A 12799-nucleotide genomic window follows, 5' to 3' on the forward strand; every position below is an offset into this window, starting at 1 on the left:
GCAAAATTGTCTCTTATTAGACAAGAGGAACGGAGAAGGCAATGGCACCCCACTCCAGTACTCTTGCCTGGAAAATCCATGGACGGAGGAGCCTGGTAGGCTGCAATCGATGGAGCTGCTAAGAGTCGGACACGACTGAGCGACTTCACTTTCACTTTTCACTTTCATGCACTGGAGAAGGAAATGGCAACCCACTCCAGTGTTCTTGCCTGGAGAATCCCAGGGACAGGGGAGCCTGGTGGGCTGCTGTCTATGGGGTTGCACAGAGTCAGACACCACTGAAGCAACTTAGCAGCAGCAGCAGACAAGAGGAAAATCCACCTATCTCCTGAGTGTGCACTAAGTTTCTATAGAATTTAAATCCACTCAACAAGATTCCTTAACAGTTTTGCCCAAGTTGAGAGCAAACCAAGAACAAAAGCAGAGATTTCTGGCTGCAAAAAACAGCTTTGCAGCATTTGCTTTCCTTTCCTTCCTGCCTCTGGATCTAAAGGCTGAAGCACAGGTGAGAAGCAGGGCTAACAAGTGCATGGCTCACACCACGCCCTGTGTTCAGAGATCCCAGCACTGGGAGCCTATGCAAGGAAGCTTCCTGGGGGCTGCACGGTCAGGCTGTCTATGGAGCTGCTCCAAGTTGCGGCTTCCATCCCTCACGTGTGGAAATGGTACACCTAGCTCTTGATCCCTGCTCCTCTCCATCTCCTCCAGCATCTCACCATCTTTTCTCTTCTCTGTGCCCTCTGTCTTAATAAAGTTTTCTCTGGGCATTATCTTCAGACTTGGAAAAGTTTAACCCCTTCTCTGCTTTATCCTATAAATTTATAAACTTGGATTCTTATTTCATACTCATAAAATTTTAGTACTACATATAATGTACACTATTTTATCATCTTCACACACTATCACTGGCTATTCATAACCAGTCTTGAACTGGGGAAGGGTCATTATATATAAAGTATAGCTGATAGTCTGAGGAGTGGGCAAGGTTTTGTGAATGAGAGTTTTTTGTTTTCCAAATCTCGTTATTAAGAAATCATATCCTATATATAACTCTATAGGTGAGGTCAAATTCTCCTTTTCCTCTTTTAATGAAACTGAAACTATTTTCACTATCATTCTAAGAAAAAGCATATGATAACTTTTAAAATAGATATTAAGCATGCTTGTTTCCTCAGTTAAATGGGTGCGTACACACTCAATTGTGTCTGACTCTTTGGGACCCCATGGATTGTAGCCCACCATGTTCTTCTGTCCAAGGAATTATAAACTCCTTTAGACGGGACTAAGTCTACTTTAATGGTTTCTGACCAATGAGTGATAAAGATACGGGCTAATGTTTACTTCAAATCTGCTGTATGTCAGGTACTATTCTAAGAGCTATAAATTAACTCATTCTTCATGATGCATTTCTATTAACTCCATTTTACAGATGAGAAAACTCAGGCATGGAATGGTTAAGTAATCTGCATGAGTTACAAAGCTTGGAAGTAGTTAATGATAAATGGAAATAAACATGGCAGGAATCTTCATTTCTTTCACTATTTCCTGAGCAGCTAACCAACTTCCTCTACAAAGGCTCACATTCTCTACTGATATCTCAAAAGTAAGCAATAGTAAATCAAAAAAATGAGAACTGAATGGTTCTCACTGGTCCAGATCCATGAAGTCCACAGTTTCCAGTATAATTTCTAGTTCATTTGTTAGCTTGCAATACTTTCCCTTGCTTTTAGAAATACTTAAACTAATTGTGTCCAAAAATAAACCGGACTAGATACTGTTCAACTGTTTTAACCTTTATAATTAGTTTCTTGTTACCAAAAGTATTGTTTGCAGATACTATTAATATATGATGCTCATGTACAAGTCTTTCTGCCACAGAAAAGATTGTGTATAAAACACAAAGGGAGAAAATTAAACTCAGATTTCTTCTTCGATGAACTCTATTGGCTTATGAGAATTTCCAAACCTACGTTAGCCCCTTAGCAAATGAATTTCCCAAAAGTAAAAAAAATACATACCTTTGAACTTCTCTGTATCCCTGTAGGGATGTGATGAAAACATAAATAATCTGTGGTCATGGACAATTAGAAACTGAAAGTGAGTTCTTCTTCTACATATAAAGAAAGAATAAAATAAAAATCACCCATAATCCCATTATTCAAAAATCACTATTCAACATTTCAGCACATCTATCTTCAGTCTTTTTTTTTTTTTTCAATTTTTTTTTAAACAAAGCACATAGGCTATAGTTGAGTTTGCTTTTTTGTCATCACTGCTGTTGTTTATAGTATATCTTTGTCTTTTGCTTGAACTATTTATTCAAGAAGTTTGTCCCCTCATTCCCAGGATTAAAGTGCTATTGTCTCCCTACCCTTCTGTATTCATCTTCTTCAAAGGCAATTCAAATTATTGACAGAAAAATCATTTTAGCTACTCTGCTGTTTCCTATTTGGAAGATAAATTCTTCAATTAAAGTTAAAGATTAATAAAGCCCCTAGGTGATTAGCTCCCAACATTTCCAAAGGTGACTTAGCTCTTCTCAGTTGGTAATTCTTACAGATGATGGCTAAATGTATGCACAATGAAAGGGTCAAATTGAAGTTCTCTGAACCTCTGCTCTCCATTTCTGTTAACAGCCTTCCTGGTGTTAGAGATCTGTTTAATGATCAATAGTGGTTTCTCTTCCTACCACTGAGTGTTTCAGAAAGTAGCATAACCAAGTCAATGTTTAACTGGATTCTTTGGGTCTGAAATGGCCAAGTAGGAGTTGAAGGGAAGTCTCCATAGAAACCAACCTCCCAGGAAGTGGCCAAAGGGTTAGTGTGAAGTGAAATAAAGCTACACAGATGTCATGAAGGGAAGAAATACTTTGGAGCTGGGCTAACTTCAGAAGTTCCTTGATTAAAATAAGCCACTTTAAAGGCCCCAAACCACTAACCTCATGGTTTTACGGAGTGTCTTTAATGTGAAATGGGCCTGAGTCACTCTAAGTCTCACCCAAGGGTGACCAAGGTAGTACCTTTGCAAAACAAAGAGGAAGAGACTCCCTTGGCTGGCCCTGTGGACTTTGCATTCACTCAGAATCTGGAAGAAAACAGTTTATACTCATTTGCAAGACTGCAGGACCGGAATAAAGCTTTAGAAGGGCAGCTGCCACCTCTACGAGAGACCTGGTATGGAAGATATTCTGAAGGTAAATGTAAAACCCAGCAAGAAATTTGTGGGTGTGGGCAAAGGAGAGCTACTGATAGATTAACCTGTCTACCTCTATAATCTATGAAGTTTCTTAATTGTTGAAATATAAAGGGACATTTGTCAACAGGAGATAATGTTTGTCTATTTTAAGTATTCTGGGCACGTTAGAATAGGTGTGCGAACTGGGAACTAAGGGCTTTTCATCATTCCACATGAGAAGGAAATAATCATTCTGGGTCAGCTTGGTTTATAGTCCTTTTGATATTTATACCTAGCTTTGCCAGGCAATTAAAATTCTTTTCCAATAGACCTTAGATGTGACAAATACTGTTTCATTCCACTTAAATGAGATGACTATGAGAATAGTCAAATTTATAGTCAGAAAGTACATTGGTAGATGCTAGGGGCCGGGGGAGAGGGGGGAATGGGGAATTAGTGTTTAATGGGGACAGACTTTCAGTTTAGGAAAGTGAAAAATTTGGGAGATGGATGATGGTGAGAGTTGCACAACAATGTGAATGTACTGAGCTGCATAAATATGGTTTGAATAAATACAGTTAAATATGATTAAAAGAGAATGTTTTATATTATGTGACTTTTACCACAATAAAAAAATTAAACAAATTCCATAGATAAAAATGTGATGATTATGATAATCATGCATTTCAGCTGGATTTTAAATGTAAATCAATCTCTCCAGTATCATTTCATGCATCAGGCTTTGTTGTTTTGAAAGCAGTACTATAGAAATGAATCCATTCTGATGCGCATTTGGAAACCACTCCAAACTGAACTCATTTACTGCAGTACAGATGAGTGGATGGGGCACCCTTTCCCCAACCCCTGATTCTTCATGATCATTTGCAGAACTAAGAGAATTTTTCCCATTATGATTGGAAGATCCAAGCCAGAAGGGGCTATAAATTCTCCTGTGGCACTTTACAAGATATAAAATATTTTATGACAATCATGATGATACATAAACAGATGATACTTAGACATTCTAATCAGGGAAGAGATACATGCATATATACATACGTGATATATATACACACATATGTACATTATTTTTTTCTTCACATTCTGTATTATTATCACAAGTAAGTTCCCATTATTGGCCAGAATATATATATTGTGCGTGCGTGCGTGTGTGTGTGTGTGTGTGTGTGTGTGTGTGTGTGTACACATGCATTCCTTTTCAGTGCCTAGTAAGTCTTAGATCTAGACCTGGTACCTAGATCTAGAATGATCTTCATGGCTACTTTCTATAGAACTGATAACCTTTGACTGGTTCTATATAGCCTTTTCTTGTTGTTGTTGTTCAACTTTCTAAGCATGTTAGTAGGACTATTCCTCTTAGTCTCACTGAATAATTCATTTTTTATCTAAACCTTCCATCTAGAGTTTTAAGATTTTGATAACCAAAAGGTAAAAGCTGATTTTAATGTGCTAGAGTCTAACTGGGAAATGTTCTTATTTTTGAAATTGCAAAATCACACTAAAAATAAATAACAATGGGATGGTAAGCATTCTGAACACCTTCTTCAAGAGACCCACATTCTAACCCCAGCTTCACCAAATACCAAATAGTATGACTTTAGGCAAGCTGTTTCATCAATTTTCTTCACCTGTTTATCAAAGGTAAAAGTAACACATGCCTATACCACTTCAGGAGAAGCAAATTAAATAATAGGGTGATATTACCCAAATCATGGCATAAGAATAAGGTGTAGTCACATTGCTGAAATATATTTTGCTGAAAATATTTACATTTTTAAATCCAACATGTTTTGGGTCTTGCTTGATATCCTGAAATTCTTGAAAGAAAGGAAGGTCATAGAGATATTCTTCAGGTGATCATTCAAATGTTTTAAGGATAGAAACACATAATTACCCAGGAATTTTTCTATTTAAAATGCAAAGTGGGACTACGGGATAGTCTGCACAACAATCTCAAAGTCAGAATGCATCCAGATTGTGATGAGGAAAGGACAAGGAGGTCATTCACGTAGCATTGGTTATGGCAGCGGTCCCAAGGGCCCAGGCTAATCAAACTGAAAAATGAAATCCACATGGATCTCTTGAGCTTCTCTGTTTCCTAATGAGCTTCTCTGGTTCTTTAACACTGTAGCCCTGGGTTATTTCATCAAGAAGAATATTGATATGTTGTGTTAGAGTGGCAACTTGTGGGAATTCATTTCCCTACTTGCAGTGGGGGAATGGATTATTTAATTGGAAACATTCAATGATAAGCATTGCATATTCCTGTTACTCACTCAAGTTCCGTTTCTTTATCACCTCTCTAATACCTATCCATCTATTAATCTATTATACCTGAAAAGAGAACTTATTTTCACTTCTTAAAGTTATGTTTTTTTTCTGATTTCTATTTATTTGGGAAGGATTTCATAAAATTAAAACAAATCAATAAGTTTCTATTTTCCAAGCCAAATTCTATGTCTGAATAACATTTCTAGTCAATACATTGTTAATTGTGCAATTATTCCTCTAAATATTAATTGGGGAGGAAATGAGGAAAGCAGAAATTAAATCCTGAGTCTAGGCTAATATTTTATCATTTGCCATTATGTGGGGCCCCTGCTTTACGTCTTTCATCTTCACATTCAACCTATTGGTTAGATATACAGAACTGAAGATACACAATGGTGTTAACAAAGTCTAATAACTAATAAGCAATTTAATGTCATAGGAAATTGCTTTTAATGGTTTGTTTTTGTTTCTCTCCAACCCTTCAAGGGCCAAGGGCCATGTATTTTGACTTCCCACTGGAACAGCAAGAAACAAGTATTATTAAAAGGCATCCACCCCGAAGACTTCAAGTAAGATGCATTTAAAAGGCTTCATAAGGAATTTCTTGGATTTAATGGTAATATCCCTTTTTAACTATAATCATATAAGAGGGATATTGACAATGACTAAGCTAATGAGAATGACGGTGTTATTAAAGAGAATGCTGTCAATGCAAACCACATTTCTTTAGGATTTCCTTTTGTAATGATTTCACTTTTAAGACCACCACCAAAGGAAGCAGGTATAGTACCAAAGATATAGGTATGAAGGGACACAAAGGATCTGAATCTTGCACTGATTAATTGAATGACTGTAGGGCAATCATGGTAACATGTAACAGTAACAACTACTATAACTAATTACCACCGACACAAGTCTGTTACACTCTAAGCAACAATGATCTTTGTCATTCATTTAATTTTCATACCCCTCAATGAGAAAGGAAGGATTATCCTTGTTTTATACATGTGCTTCAGAGAGTTAAGTAACTTGCCCAAGGACAGTAGGGGCCACATATCAACCAGGCCTCCAAAGCCTGTGCTCTTAACCATTGGCATAGATGATCTCTACAGTCCTTCTATCCTTAACCTTTCATCATTCGAAATATTTAGTTAATGGAATTGAGAACACTCAAATTTAGTTAATGGAATTTAAGGCTTCCTACGTGGCACTAGCTGGAGAAGACAATGGCAACCCACCCCAGTACTCTTGCCTGGAAAATCCCATGGACGGAGGAGCCTGGTAGGCTGCAGTCCATGGGGTTGCTAAGAGTCGGACACGACTGAGCGACTTCACTTTCACTTTTCACTTTCATGCATTGGAGAAGGAAATGGCAACCCACTCCAGTGCTCTTGCCTGGAGAATCCCAGGGACAGGGGAGCCTGGTGGGCTGCTGTCTATGGGGTCGCCCAGAGTCGGACACGGCTGAAGTGACTTAGCAGCAGCAGCAGGTGGCACTAGCGGTAAAGAACCTGCCTGCCAATGCAGGAGATGTAAGAGACATAGGTTAGATCCCTGGGTCCAAAAGATCCTCTGGAGGAGGGCATGGCAACCCACTCCAGTATTCTTGGGCAGAGGAAGCTGGCGGGCTATAGTCCATAGGGTCACAAAGAATCAGACAAGACTGAAGTGACTTTAACACCCAGATTTCAAGGCAGCAAAGCCGGAGTTTTAAATGCATTCACCTTAATAAATATTTAATGAATTCCCTGTAGAGACCTATAAATTTTAAGAAGCTTCATCCTAGAAGGGGAAAGAGATCCATCTGAATGGGTCCTCTGAAGTGAGCATCAGCTAAAAGGAGGGTTTGGAGCTCTCTTGTGAGCAGGATCTATCACTGATATTGAAAAATGGAATTGGAATCAAACCCCACCTGCTACACAACTCAGTCAGGTCTCTGGACTAATCCTAGGGGTATCTGAGCTCATTTGTTGGGGATATTTCTATTTAAGTTGGTTTTTATTTACCTGTCTTCTCCAGAAGCTCACAGTCATTATTTGAGTGATTATATCTTTTGGTTACCAAAAAAGGAGGATCTTTTCCCAAAATATTAGAAACCATAAAATACTGTTTAGTCAATGTAAAATAAAGTGCAATTCTATCAAATTAATATATAATTTTTAACATTTTGGGCATATCTCTACCTAAAGTGGCAATTTTAAAACTTATATTTTGTTTCTAAATCATTATAAATCAAATGCCTCCTTTCAAAGAAGCTCATTTTATATGTTCCTGTGAAGCCTCTAAGCTGAATAACTCAAAAAGAAGATTATTACTATAAACAGTGAAAAATATTTGTGTAGGAGTTTGTAGTTCACAGAGTCCTTTTTTATATCTATCAACCGTAAATAAGCGAAAGTCAGGCTTTGACTTTCTCAAGTCAGTCAAACTCAAAAAGAGAAATTTGGTATTTCAGAGTCAAAGACTGCATCCCTATATCCCAACCAACCACCTTAACAATGAAGAATCAAAACAAATTATTTGAGCATACAAAATACATTCAGTCTTATATCTTAAGTCACTAACACAGTATGTATCCCTTGAAAGTTTATGAATAAATGAATTAATGGACAGATGAATGAATGAAACCCATTATCCTGGTGAGACTTTCCAGGTGGCATTAGTGGTGAAGAACCTGCCTATGAATGCAGGAGATGTTAAGAGATGCAGGTTCGGCCCCTAGGCTGGGAAGATGCCCTGGAGATGGAAATGGCAACCCACTCCAGTATTCTTCTCTGGAGAGCCCCAGGGACAGTCTACAGTTCATGGGGTTGCAAAGAGTCAGATACAACTGGAATTAGCACACACAGCACATCCCTACTGGGGAAAAAAAAATCAAAGTGATCTCCCTACTATTTCATATCTGTAGCATCACTGTGGAGAAGGCAATGGCAACCCACTCCAGTACTCTTGCCTGGAAAATCCCATGGACAGAGGAGCCTGATAGGCTACAGTCCATGGGGTGGCTAAGAGTCGGACACAACTGAGCGACTTCACTTTCACTTTTCACTTTCATACATTGGAGAAGGAAATGGCAACCCACTCCAGTGTTCCTGCCTGGAGAATCCCAGGGACAGGGGAGCCTGGTGGGCTGCCATCTACGGAGTCACAGAGAGTCGGACACGGCTGAAGTGACTTGCAGCAGCAGCAGCAGCAGCAGCAGCACTGTATTGGAAGTCAAATGGACTAGCCAAAGCAACCAATGTGATAATTTATAACGATATAGGAGTTTTTTAATGAACTCAAAAGTTGGCAGGCACCTAGACTTCAGGGAAGAGCTATGTCTTAGAACCTGAAAGGCAGAAGAACTCACTCTCTCTGCATCTGCTTTCTCTCTCCTTGCAGGTCGACTTTCTCTAGTCCTCGAGACTATTTGGTGAAATTTGGCCACACTGAATTCGCATCTCATAATTCTAGTCAAACAGACAATCTAGTCTAGCCCTCTTGGCTCTAAGTCCAAATTCCTGGGAGATTTTAAAAATATTATTGGCTCAGCTTTGCTCATGATTCTAGCTCTGTTCCAATGAGCTATGACCAGAGAATATGCTCATACAGAAGTGTGAGCAGGGGAGCCTCCCTCCCCCCCACCAATTACCACTCCGTGTAGATTATAGAGGCAGCTCCCAGAGAAGAGGGAAATCACTGGGAACTTGGCAGACACTCCCAAAGATATCATCTATAATTATCTTCACAAATGAGGCTCAGCACATTTTCCACCACAAATGGATTTTTGAGAGAATAATAAATGCTAGGTTCCCATGACATGCTAATTAATAGCCTAATCCCTGCCAAAGAAAATTATACAAGTATTTTTAATTATTAAACCAAATATAATTGCAACCTAAATAATTTGAGTTTCATATTTGGCACACTCCACTTCCTAAACATCTAATAACTCCTCAAGTAAAGAGCAGGTCTTGAACTAAGGTTCTCCAGCTCGGAGATGCTGAGATCTGAGAAGCTCTGCCAGGGAGCCCTGACTCAAATGTATCTGCCCCATATTGAAGAGGTGATCATCAATAACCTTTCTGAGAGATTCACTTTCTCATCCAACCATCTCAGGTCCAGCCTAAGGTGGAGATGGTCCTCCACCCCTATCCCATATAGAGTTTCCTCAAATGATCTCCTTGGATGATTCCTTCATGTCCAATAAAGTTTAGTTGCTCAGTCATGGCCAACTCTTTTTAACTCATGGACTGTGGCCAGTCAGGCTCCTCTGTCCATAGAATCCTCCAGGCAAGAACACTGGAGTGGTTGCCATTCCCTTCTCCAGGAGATCTTCCTGACTCAGGGATCGAACCTAGATCTCCTGCATTGCAGGCAGCTTCTCAAAGATTTGCTTAAATCTCACTTTTCCTTTAAGGCTTACATGACAACCTATTGACAACTGCAGCTTTTACTCTTGACACTCCTGATTCCCTTGACTCTTCACTGTTTTTTCTCTGGAGCACTATTTCCATCTAACACACTAAGCAATTTGCTTACATATTAGGTTCATTGTGTGTTTTTTCCACCACCTCGCAACCCCTCATATTCCACCCCAGTGCTAGAGTATAATCTTCACAGAGGCAGGGGTTTTTGTCTGTTGTCTTCACTACATATCTAAGTGCCTGGAGAAGTAGCTAGCATATAAATGGTGATTTATAAGTATGCATTAATCAATGTTCAAAGAATGAATGGAGAGGAGAGAAAGATGAGCATAAACCTGGATAATTCATTACACTGTTTGAGGTCTTAGACAATTTGTCACAAACTTATTCTCTCTCAACGTTTCTAATCCTTTGGCCATTTTCTATAATCTCTTTGACAGGCGAGAGTTCTTTGTATCTGACATCCACAGCTCAGTGAGTCTGTTTCTGAGTTCTCTCTTCTGTTGAACTGGCCTATTTATGTATCCACAGGAATTCCTCTCTGTCTATATACCTTTAAGCTAAGTCTTAATATCTAGTATGGCAAGTTCATTTGCCTTTTTCTTCTTCAGAATTGTCTTTGCTATTTACAGTCCTTTGCTCTTCCATGTAAAGTTTGGTTCTTCATGTCAAGTTCCACAAAAAACCTTTTCAGCATTTTGATTAGAATGCATTCATGGATTAATCTGGGGGAAATTAACCACATTTACAATATTGAGGTTTTTAAACCATGAACTTGGTATAAGTAATTCACTCAAATTTTCTTTTAGGTCTTTCAATAATGTTTCATTTCTCTACAGGGGCCTTGTGTGATGTATTTTTAGGTTTGTTTCTCTATGTCTGTATCAGGGTTCAACCAGAGAAACAGAACCTATAAAAGGAGATATATATCAAAAGACTTATTACAAGTTACATGACGGTTACATGATTTGGAGGATGATTGACAAGGCAAGGTTAAATCACAGGACAGGCTATCAGAAAGGGTAGACAGGAACTGTAGGGCATCAGCTGAAGCTGCTATCCACAAGTAGAATTTCCTCTTCTTCAGGAAGACCTCAGCTTTGCTCTTAAGGCCTTCCAATTGATTGAATCAGGCCCACCCAGATTATCTAAAATAATCTTCCAAGGTTGTGTGGTAGTTCAGTCACTAAGTTATGTCCAACTCTTGTGACCCCATGGACTGTAACCCACCAGTCTCCTCTGTCCATGGGGTTCTCCAGGCTAGAATACTGGAGTGGGTTGCCATTTCCTTCTCCAGGGGATCTTCCTGACCCAGGGATTGAACACTGGTCTCCTGCACGGCAGGCAGTTTTTTAACTGAGCTACCAGGGAAGCCCCTTAATCTTTTTTACTTAAAGTCAACTGATTATTGACTTTAATTGAATCTACAAAAGAATTCCACAGGAGCTCCTAGATTAGTGTTTGAATAACTGTACACTGAAACCTAACCAAGCTGACACATACAACTACAACTGGCCATCAAAACATCCCATTTGGTTTTTCTATCCTACTATGAATGAGGTATTTTTCCCATTTAATTTTCTAAAAGATTATTATTGGTGAATAAGAAAGCTAATGATTTTTATATATTAAATTTTGAGTTCCACAACTTGATGGAAATACCTTGGTAATTCTAATTGTCTATAGATTCTTCCTGACTTTCTACATAGACAATATTTTTTATAAACAAGAATAATTTTTTCTATTTCTCCCCAATTGTGCCTCATACAGATTTTCTTGACTTTTGCAACGAATAAAACTTTCCTTGCAATGCTGAACACAAGCAGTAATAATGGACATACCTTGCCTTATCCATGTCATTAATGAGACTGGTTCTAAAACTAAATACATTTGCAGTAGAATTTTGATAGGTGCTTGTCAGAGTCCCCAAAGGGTAAAGATAGCACGTTCAAATTAGGATAAGTCAGGGAAGTTTTCTTTACAAGTAATAGGGCTTCCCCAGTGGCTCAGCAGTAAATAATCCACTTGCAATGCAGAAGATTCATAAGAAGTGGGTTTGATTCCGGGGTCAAGAAGATCCCCTGGAGGAAGAAATGGCAACCCACTCTAGTATTCTTGCCTGAAAAGTCCCGTTGACAGAGGAGCCTGTCAGGCCACAGTCCATGGGGTTGCAAAGAGCTGGACATGACTGAGCACTCAAAAAAACAGCATGGATAAGGGGTGTTGGAGAAGACTCCTGAGAGTCCCTTGGACCGCAAGGAGATTCAACCAGTCCATCCTAAAGGAGATCGGTCCTGAGTGTTCATTGGAAGGACTGATGTTGAAGCTGAAACTCCAATACTTTGGCCACCTGATGCAAAGAGCTGACTCATTGGAAAAGACCCTGTTGCTGGGAAAGATTGAGGGCAGGAGGAGAAGGGGACGACAGAGGATGAGATGGTTGGATGGCATCATTGACTCAATGGACATGAGTTTGGGTAAACTCCGGGAGTTGGTGATGGACAGGGAGGTCCATGGGGTCTCAAAGAGTCGGACACGACTGAGCGACTGAACTGAACTGAAGGGGAACCAGAGAGGGTATTGCAATAGCCACTAGTGGCAGCTGAGAAGTGGCTATATTTAGCACAAAGGACTTCTAGAACCTAGAAAGGGAGAGTGAGGTAGAGGAAGCTGCTTTGAGAGGAGGGTGGGATACGGCCAACCCAATATCACTTTGCAGGGAGGGAGACAGAGGAAGAAATATCCTGACTCCATTCTCCTTCTTCTCTCAGATCTCCTACCAGGGTTCTTTAGTAGTTGACCCAATTGGAAGCCAGAAGGCAGGAGAAACTGCTTACTCTCTTACAGGCAGAGAACAGAGTAATGTGATAAGAGGATCTGGAGAAATAAATAGAAGCTATCTGGCACAATGCTTTTCACTAAAT

At 39.4% G+C, this 12799-nt stretch overlaps 1 protein-coding gene across 3 annotated transcripts in view; it reads left to right on the forward strand.

Annotated features, from left to right (window-relative positions):
- The first annotated feature begins 2836 nt into the window (after window positions 1-2836).
- Window positions 2837-12799, forward strand: part of CCDC198 (coiled-coil domain containing 198) — a 29000-nt gene continuing 19037 nt past the window's right edge. For 2 of the 3 annotated variants that reach the window (XM_068965501.1, XM_068965503.1), the window contains exons 1-2: window positions 2837-3193; window positions 5953-6035. In XM_068965501.1, the coding sequence (XP_068821602.1) occupies window positions 2971-3193; window positions 5953-6035 (306 nt within the window). In that variant the 5' untranslated portion in view covers window positions 2837-2970. Of the gene's footprint in view, window positions 3194-5952; window positions 6083-12799 lie in introns of all 3 variants that reach the window. The other variant, XM_068965504.1, reaches the window with a different exon arrangement.

Source organism: Capricornis sumatraensis, chromosome 2, assembly GCF_032405125.1.
Source record: "Capricornis sumatraensis isolate serow.1 chromosome 2, serow.2, whole genome shotgun sequence".
Lineage (NCBI taxonomy): Eukaryota > Metazoa > Chordata > Mammalia > Artiodactyla > Bovidae > Capricornis > Capricornis sumatraensis.